The sequence below is a fragment of the Salmo salar genome, chromosome ssa20 (assembly GCF_905237065.1).
Source record: "Salmo salar chromosome ssa20, Ssal_v3.1, whole genome shotgun sequence".
Lineage (NCBI taxonomy): Eukaryota > Metazoa > Chordata > Actinopteri > Salmoniformes > Salmonidae > Salmo > Salmo salar.
This window is the reverse complement of record NC_059461.1, coordinates 45,088,880-45,098,825: the sequence shown is the minus strand read 5'-3', so window position 1 is coordinate 45,098,825 and position 9,946 is coordinate 45,088,880. Positions and strand designations below refer to the sequence as shown.

The window sequence follows — 9,946 nt, the reverse complement described above, 5'->3', positions numbered from 1 at the left end:
CACAGACATGCAGTTCGCTCAGGAAATAGATTGTCTCTGGCTGATGGAGCGACGTGACGAGACCGATTAAGTGAATTAAATGTTTTGTGGCAATCAGCATATTCTGCGTTACGGCACATAATCACAAACAAAGCACTTGTGAATTGATGTTAGCTTCAGCTGTAAACTAGCAAGGGAAGTTAGCCTACAAAGTAATTTCTTGCATTGTAAAGTGGTCTAGCCTGTATGATCCCTTATTGACGTCACCTGTTAAATCTACTTCAGTCAGTGTAGGTGGAGGGGAGGAGACAGGTTAAAGAAGGATTGTTAAGCCATGAGACAATGATTGTGCATGTGTGCCATTAAGAGGGTGAATGGGCAAGACATATTTACAGTTGAAGTCAGAAGTTGACATACACTTAGGTTGGAGTCATTAAAACTCGTTTTTCAACCACTCCATAAACTTCTTGTTAACAAACTATAGTTTTGGCAAGTCAGTTAGGACATCTACTTTGTGCATGACACAAGTCATTTTTCCAACAATTGTTTAAAGACAGATTATTTCACTGTGTCACAGTTCCAGTGGGTCAGAAGTTTACATACAGTCAACTTAGTGTGCCTTTAAACAGCTTGGAAAATTCCAGAAAATTATATCATGGCTTTAGAAGCTTCTGATAGGCTAATTGACATCATTTGAGTCAAGTGGAGGTGTACCTGTGGATGTATTTCAAGGCCTACCTTCAAACTCAGTGCCTCTTTGCTTGACATCATGGGAAAATCAAAAGAAATCAGCCAACACCTCAGAAAAAAAAATGGTAGACCTCCACAAGTCTGGTTCATCCTTGGGAGCAATTTCCAAACGCCTGAAGGTACCACGTTCATCTGTACAAACAATAGTACACAAGTATAAACACCATGGGACCACGCAGCTGTCATACCGCTCAGGAAAGAGACTCGTTCTGTCTCCTAGAGATGAACGTACTTTGGTGCGAAAAGTGCAAATCAATCCCAGAACAACAGCAAAGGACCTTGTGAAGATGCTGGAGGAAACAGGTACAAAAGTATCTATATCCACAGTAAAACAAGCCCTAAATCGACATAACCTGAAAGGCCGCTCAGCAAGGAAGAAGCCACTGCTCCAAAACCGTCATAAAAAGCCAGACTACGGTTTGAAACTGCACATGGGGACAAAGATCGTACTTTTTGGAGAAATGTCCTCTGGTCTGATGAAACAAAAATATAACTGTTAGGCCATAATGACCATCGTTATGTTTGGAGGAAAAAAGGGGAGGCTTGCAAGCCTTAGAACACCATCCCAACAGTGAAGTACGGGGGTGGCAGCATCATGTTGTGGGGGTGTTTTGCTGCAGGAGGGACTGGTGCACGTCACAAAATAGATGGAATCATGAGCAAGGAAAATTATGTGGATATATTGAAGCAACATCTCAAGACATCAGTCAGGAAGTTAATGCTTGGTCACAAATGGGTCTTCCAAATGGACAATGACCCCAAGCATACTTCCAAAGTTCTGGCAAAATGTCTTAAGGACAACAAAGTCAAGGTATTGGAGTGGCCATCACAAAGCCCTGACCTCAATCCTATAGAAAATGTGTGGGCAGAACTGAAAAAGCGTGTGCGAGCAAGGAGGCCTACAAACCTGACTCAGTTACACTAGCTCTGTCAGGAGGAATGGGCCAAAATTCACCCAACTTATGGAAAGCTACCCAAAACATTTGACCCAAGTTAAACAATTTAAAGGCAATGCTACCAAATACTAATTGAGTGCATGTAAACTTCTGACCCACTGGGAATGTGACAAAGAAATAAAACCTGAAAAATCGTTCTCTCTACTATTATTCTGACATTTCACATTCTTAAAATAAAGTGGTGATCCTAACTGACCTAAGACAGGGAATTTTTACTAGGATTAAATGTCAGAAATTGTGAAAAACTTAATTTAAATGTATTTGGCTCTGGTGTATGTAAACTTCCGACTTCAACTGTAAGCACCTTTGAACGGGGTAGGTGCCAGGCACACCGATTTGTGTCAAGAACTGCAACGTTGCTGGGTTTTTCACACTCAACAGTCTCCCGTGTGTATCATGAATGATCCACCCCCCCCAAAGGACATCCAGCCAACTTGACAACTGTGGGAAGCATGACTCAACATGGGCCAACATCCACGTGGAACGCTTTCAACACCTTGTAGAGTCCATGCCCCAAGAAATGAAGGCTGTTCTGAGGGCAAAAGGGGATGCAACTCAATATTAACAAGGTGTTCCTAATGTTTTGTACACTCACTCAGTGTATACAAACACCGAGTATACCAAACATTAGGAACACCTTGCTAATATTGAGTTGCAACCCCCCTCAGACAACGACCCTAAGAACACAGCCAAGATAATGCAGGAGTGGCTTTGGGACAAGTCTCTGAATATCCTTGGGTGGCCAACTACAGCCCAGACTTTAACATCTCCGGAGAGACCTGAAAATAGCTGTGCACCGACGCTCCCCATCCAACCAGACAGATCTTGAGAGGATCTGCAGAGAATGAGAGAAACTCCCCAAATACAGGTGTGCCAAGCTTGTCGCGTCATACCCAAGAAGACTTGAGGGTGTAATCATTGCCAAAGGCACTTTAACAAAGTACTGAGTACAGGGTCTGAACACTTATTAAAAATGTGGTATCTCATTTTTATACTTTTGCTAAAATTTCATTTTTTCCCCTTTTCATTACGGGGTATTGTGTGTAGATTGAGGGAAAAAAAGCAATTTAATCAATGTTAGAATAAGGCTGTAAACTAACAAAATGTTGAAAAAGTCAAGGGGTCTGAAAACTTTCCGAATGCACTGTATAAATCCAAGGTTGATGATTTACTGCCACAGAGGACCTCAGCTCTTCCAATTTTGTTGTTGTTGATCTGTAACCAGGAAGTCGCTCCCCTGTACACAATGCCATATAGCTGAGTGAGTCTATACCTTTAACATAACTTGCTCAGAGAAGGAAACTATTATTAACCTGTGTGGACTGGATGATTGTCATATCCTTTATGAGGGCAAAGCCTACGCCCATGGCTGCCCTCAGCCCTGCCGTCCCAAATGACATCCTGCAGCACAGTCTAAGCTCCTCCACTTGCCTATCCTGCAATAGGGCCTCTATCTGAGCTCTGGTCCATCGATTCTGAATGGGAAAGAACATCACAAATTAGCTACACATTCAGCATTCTCTTAACGACATCGTTAATGTCATGTCAACACAGTTACACACCACTTAATTTAAGACTAACTTGCTTGTTGATTGAGTCAAATATACAATACCCACTGCTTCAGCATTATGGTTGAGCTACACTGGAACTGAACTAAAATATTTTTTGTTGCTAAATGTAGCCTAATCTTGTTTGATAAATAAGCATTTGTTGATACAGAATATCCTATTAAATCTAGACATACAGTACCAGTCATACGTTTGTAAACACCTCCTCCTTCCAGTTCTTTTTTCTTTATTTTACTATTTTCTATATTGTAGAATATTAGTGAAGACATCAAAACTATGAAATAACACACATGGAATCATGTTGTAACCAAACTTTTGACTGGTACTGTAGATCTGGGCTCTCACAGTTCCATGCTGCATCTGACAGTCCGAGTCAAGTTATTAAGGGGTCAGACAGATCCATTGCTTTTACACCCTTTCTAAACTAGGGTGGCAGTGCAAGTGTTTGGTGTGGAGTAGAGGCTGCATGAGCCTGGCACTGTACTTTTTGCATGAGCCTGGCACTGTACAATTGTAGCCTGGGTACCAGACTTGTTTGTGCTAACATTCCACCCCTTATCATATGCCAAAATGTTTGGCATAATGACAAGGAGTGGAATGTTAGCACAAACAGATCCTGCCCTCATTTACTTAAATTATTATTTTTAACATTTTAGTATTTTATGTAGAGCAATATGGGTTTGACAGATGTTCTTACCTAGTGGGCTTGGGATTTGAACCAGCAACCTTAAGGTTACTGCTCTAACGCTCTTGACCGCTAGGCTACCTGCCACGAATATGCAAGAAACACACACTGCAGGGATTTCAGAAGACCATATGGATTTTGCTCACTGACCTTATCCACTGGTAAATAGCCTTATCAAGTCGCACGTCCCCAGTTGCATGGCAATTTAGGTCCAGTCTCCATAGCAGGATATTGTGCAGCAAAACATCAAGCTAGCTAGCTACGTAGATAACGTTAACCAACGTTAGTTTACAAAACTAGCAGGCTAGCAATAGGCCAGGCAGGGCAGAACGTCCCTAGTTATCGGTCTTGACGTCTGTTTGCTTTGGCTACCGAAACAGATAGAGCTAGCTACATATCTAAAATATAATCATCAGCCAAGATAATACATTTCTTATCTAACAAACCGTTAGGACGCTACCTAGCTTGACTCGCTAGAGTGGTGGTGGTGTTGAGCGACCGAGCTAACTAGCTACCCCATGCCATCTTATCTGCAGTGGTCATCTGGCTGGGGTAATCACCCTTGAAACGCAGTAAACTCGGTCGTTATAATTAGTTATCTAGCGTAGCAACATAATGGCCCCGCATTACCACGCTTGTCCTATCTTGGCACTCAAGTTGTCTTTATTACTGTTAAACTAGTTAGTTCGCTACCTTAGTCCTTGTTTAGCAGACTGAGATTCGGTTACCACAGCCACAAAGTCAACATTGGCTATGTCGTAAAAATTCATGAAATCAAAATGAGCTTTTTGGTCTTAAATTATGGTTAGCAGTGTGGTTAAGGTTCGTTTTAAAATCTATTACATTTTAGAAATAGTCGGGGTTTAGCCATCATTATGACTTTGTGACTGTGGTAACTAGTGACGACCAACTAGTAGCCTTCAGTCGCGCTACATTATTATTATTTTTAACCTTTACTAATCTAGGCAAGTCAGTTAAGAACAAATTCGTATTTACAATGACGCATACACCGGCCAAACACGGACGACGCTGGGCCAATTGAGCGCAGCCCTAAGTGACTCCCAATCACGGCCGGTAGTGACGCCTCTAGCACGGAGACGCAGTGCATTAGACCGCCACATTTACCCCCACCATAACAAACAGCGGACGTACGACCTCATAGCACAATCTGGGAAACATAGTTTCTTAGCTGACAGGTGAGAGAGGACAACATTTTATGATTGCGAAAATATACATGTGAAATTTACCGAGCAGAGTTTATTCATTATTAGAATATTCTCCATGATGCAGTGTGCAGTCAAACTGATCACTGAAAGTTTCCAGCAGTCGTGGGATGGATTCTTCAATAGAGACATCTCTTCCCAGTTCTTGACTGAGGGATGTGACACCTTTCCCTACAATCCCACAAGGCACAATATTTTCAAACCAGCCCATGTCTGTGTTGCAGTTCAGTGCCAAGCCATGAGATGTTATGTATCTCCCGCAATGGATTCCTGAAAGAGGAAACATTGACTGTAATATCAAGAATGACATATTGTAGCTTTGTTGTTGTAAACATTGCAAAAATGGGGTAATCATTCATTTAGAAGGTTAACCTACCTATGGCACATATCTTGTTGTCTCCAACCCAGACCCCAGTGTTTGGGGAGGTGGATGCTTTTATCCCATACTTTCTGCAAAGGTCGATGACAGTCCTCTCCAGCTCACACACGTACCATCGCACGCTTTTCTTGAAGCAGCCCAAGTTGAGAATTGGGTAGCACACCAACTGCCCTGGACCATGGAACGTTATGAGTCCGCCACGGTTGCTACGAAAGAATTCAGCACCAAGGAGTTTGAGTCTTTGCTCCTCTTCGAATGAGTATAGTGCCTGTCTGATCCCAATGGTGTAGACTGGCGGGTGTTCACATAGTAGCAGCGCATTGTGCAATTTGTCTTTAGAATCCAGATGTCTCCTGACATAGAGTTGCTGTACCTGTAATGCACGCCCATAGGAAATACGACCCAACTGGATCACTTCAACTGCTGCTTTTGAAGGGTACATTTTTGATGATAATTGAGTGTAAACTCCTTATTCAAGGTTTTCAGAAGACAGACAATGCCACGTTTCTATTGTGAAGAACATAACGTACAGTAGTAACACTGACCATACAGCTCGCCTCTCACAACGAACGTTGCATCCATGATGCAGGTTATCCAGTGTCGAGAACTTGTAGATGGGGGCAGATACGTTGAACGTCGCTGGTCGACTAATGTTAAATTGACATCATTTGTAGTCTGTTTGATAATGACTGGACAATGGCGACATAATCAATAGTGTGCATACTTGACATCCATGCCATGGGCGCAGCCATATTAGATTCGTTATTTTATATTTAATGGTGGTTCAACCAGCTGAGTGGTGCGTTATCGCCACCAACTGGACGGGGTTGTAACCGCAAGGCTTTCTGATATGAGGCACAGAGGGTTACGTTACCGCCCTCTGGCGTTTTAGTGTTCGAACAACATCAGAGACAAAATATTTATGTGGCCCCCTCTGAATATTTTGAAAATGCATACTTCCTTGCGCCTTTCCCTAAGGTAAAATCTGGTAGGCTTATAGTGGATTTGTGAAAGTTAATGCAACTCCTTGCTTTCACCCATCTGTCCTGTTAGATCCAGGATATGGAGACAATGATACATTGATTTCATCAGTACCTGAACCAGGACTGGGTGTTGGGGGTAGAGGTGGTACCTACTGTACCTTCTTGTCAATTTCCCTCCATCTACACTGACCTGAAAAAACAGGACTGGTAAAAGCATATGCCAGGTAGGATAGGGGGCCCACACCACATTGCTTTCACCTATCCAGTATTTTTAAATCAGTGCAGATGAAAGGAATGGAATGAAGGAGTAAATGTAGATTGTCATGCAGCCCTTATTGGTTCCTTGAGTGTTTAAATTAAGTGGGGAGGCATAAGTCTTACATCAGGCGGAATCCATTTTTTCTTTCACTAGTAGCTCTAACATTATTCAGACAAGAGCAAGAAGGGCCGATCTAAGAATAGGCTAATGTAATTACACATGATTTGATTCAATTCCAATGTGTACTTCCCACTGGTCCCCATGTTCCAGGTCAGTTTTTTCCCCTCCTTATTTGAAGCACAAGCTCTGACTCATGACTACTAGCCTTATCAAGTTAACTGGGACTGATTGCAAAGAATAGACTAAGCCTGAGAGAAACCGTCACATTGCAACTCTTCTAAAGAACAGTCAACATCAGCAAATCATCATGAAATATCACTGCACGATGCTCTTGGTGCTCCTCGCTTTCTTGGCCATCACATGTAAGTCTTGAAAACTACCCTCTTGTGAAACAGACAAGGTCAGAATTACTGAAATTATTATTGACTCATCTAGCTGTTTGAGTGATATTTTGCTATTTAGTTTTACCACAGACCATCATTTGCAAGTCTTTAAACTGTTACAATACTGTAAAACTATTAATTGTTGCTCAGCAGATACATTTTCTCTGGTGATAAATACGTAATTGCTATAAACATCTAAGAAACTATTTATAATTCTGTACTTACATTTCAAGAACATGTGAAAGGTAATTTAATAAAATGAAGATACTTAAAATGATACAAAGGCAAATAAAAACATCCTGTTTTTTAAATGACAGGTGATGTAAATGAGGCAGCTGCATTTCCAATTCCATGGGGATGCTCAAACTACAGTGGGATCTGCCGTGCTGTCTGTCTGTCAGCAGAACTACCATTTGGACCTTTTGGATGTGCAAAAGGATTTGTGTATGTTTATTGCTACCGTGATTAATGTTATAAAATTACTGTAGTAGTGTGTACATAAAATGTGATGCATAGGCTCGGTTTGAGAGCTACGATGTGTACTTTTCAAAATGCTGTATTGTGTTGAATATTGATTTAGCGGTTGCCAATGTAAAGTACTACTATTAAAACATCTGTCTCTCTTTCAGATGCTGTGTCGCCCACGTCTTCTAAATCTCTTCAGTTTTTGTCCTGCGCCTAAACTTCCAGCTAAATCAACGCAACAGTCACTTATCTATGCACTTTGGCATTTATCATCTTGCAATTGAAGACAGTGATTATAAGACATGCATTCACAGATACTCCCTTTGTCTGCATTGATGTTCCTCCAACTTTTCTTCAATACCAACTACACTGGCATGATTATCACACGTACAACATGTTTTGAAATTAAATGGTTTGACATTTTAAAACACTACTTCAAAATAAAATGAGAATGGAAAATATTACATTGCTGTTGCGTAATACTGGCTATGATGTGGTTGGGCAGTGTAGAGAGCAACTTGAGCTAAGCCTGAAGCTGAGGCAACAATGCAATCCGATCTCTAAAGCCTTGTTCACATTGGCATTTTGAAGTGACTCAAATCCTATTTATTTGCATATCTGATTCGAATCTGTTCTTTTTCCTGCAGTCTGAACAGCCAAAAAGCACATGGAATCAGATATTTCAAGCAACATTTCAAACCACCTTTGCAGGTGGTTTGATGTCAGATACAAATCTGATTCCTAGCCATGTGACTTGTGTCTGAATGGTCAAATCTGATTTATTTTCCCGCAAGTGGTTTTTAGACTGTTATTCAGCATATCTTGTTGTTGCTAGCTACGCTGTTGAACGTTTGACAAGAACATGTGGTAGCTAACTAGCTTGTTAATGGTTTACAAACGAATGAATGAATGTGCTAGAAAGCTAAACAACTGCCTAGCTAGCTAGTTGACCTCTGTGGCCAGGGCTCTCGACTTTTTCCCCTCACCCTCCCGGTACTGTCCCGAAGCGTAATTTCAACTTTCCAAAACTGAACCATCACAAAATTAAAATGCTTTTTAAAATGTTTTGATATGCCAACATGGGTCTAGGTCATTTGCAGTGCTTTTAAAGTAATTGGTGTATTTCTGAGACAGATACAGTTTGTATTACATACACTTAATTTGTTAGTTAAAAAAACTTTGCATCTTAATGAAATCAGACAACATTATTAATATTAATTTATTAATTGAACATGTTAACCCCATGTATACAATATATCTAAGAGAGAACAATCTTATTTCAAACTGGTTACTGAATAAACATAAGTTAGACATTTACATTCCGGCACCAGCTGCCCCATGAAACATAACACAACAATATACAATAAAGAATGTATGTGTGTGTGTGTTCCCCAGCCTTCACTGTCTGCTTCACCCTCCCTCTTCAGTCACTGAAGAATGGTCACTTGACCTTTTTGAGCGCCACCACTTGCTAACGGCCAGGGCCAAAATGTATCTTTTTGGAACATTAAAAAAAAAATCTGCCAGCCAATCAGATTTACCTGCCAAAATATCATTTTGGGCTGAAATTACACACAAAAAACAGATGAGCATGCCCTGTAATGTTTCTAAAACAAATATATTACTAGTAAAAAGTGATGTGGTATATTGTTTAATTTCATTTTTTTGTGACCTGAGTCATTTAACCAAAATGTCACAGATTGAACATATTTTCACCTGCCCCTTTAAGGCCAGGAGGTTACCGTGGTCATGTTTATGCCTGTGAGATTGAGAGTCGGATAGTATCTGCGTTGCTTATCTTCCCTAACAGCATAGCTAAGGGAATAATCCCACCCCAAATGTTTTAAACCAATTTTTTTTATAGCGCAGTGCAGCTGCCTTAGCTTCACAAGTAATCAGGTGTGTAGTGCAGTGCTCCCTCACTTTTTTCAATTTGAGAATACAAGGGAAATTTATTCTGATCAATTCTAAATAAAATTATATTTAATTGCAATAAACATTCCATGGAAAAACAAGAGAATGACAAACCAAATAAATATGTAGACTACAGTAACCTAGAGGTAGGTAAATGGTGTTTTCCCTGTCTTCTCTCTGGCGAATAATGAAGAACTGTAGGCTACGTGTGTGCACTGCAGAGGCCCATTGGAGGCTTGACAACTTTAGAATGTTAAAAAAAGAAAGTCACCGGTCTGCCTT

At 40.8% G+C, this 9,946-nt stretch overlaps 1 protein-coding gene and 1 long non-coding RNA gene across 2 annotated transcripts; one reads left to right on the top strand and one right to left on the bottom strand.

Moving 5' to 3' along the window:
* Nucleotides 1–1,813: 1,813 nt before the first annotated feature.
* lipt2 (lipoyl(octanoyl) transferase 2) lies at nucleotides 1,814–6,307 on the bottom strand. Its single transcript, XM_014161983.2, has 3 exons — nucleotides 5,538–6,307; nucleotides 5,186–5,431; nucleotides 1,814–3,160 (listed from the first exon to the last, which is right to left on the bottom strand). Exons 1-2 carry the CDS (start codon nucleotides 5,980–5,982, stop codon nucleotides 5,196–5,198), a joined length of 681 nt encoding a protein of 226 aa, XP_014017458.1. The 5' UTR covers nucleotides 5,983–6,307; the 3' UTR covers nucleotides 1,814–3,160; nucleotides 5,186–5,195.
* Nucleotides 5,034–8,214, top strand: LOC106580674 (uncharacterized). Its single transcript, XR_001322942.2, has 4 exons — nucleotides 5,034–5,134; nucleotides 7,053–7,264; nucleotides 7,603–7,729; nucleotides 7,915–8,214. It is a non-coding gene; the product is annotated as an uncharacterized lncRNA (long non-coding RNA).
* The last annotated feature ends 1,732 nt before the right edge of the window (nucleotides 8,215–9,946 follow it).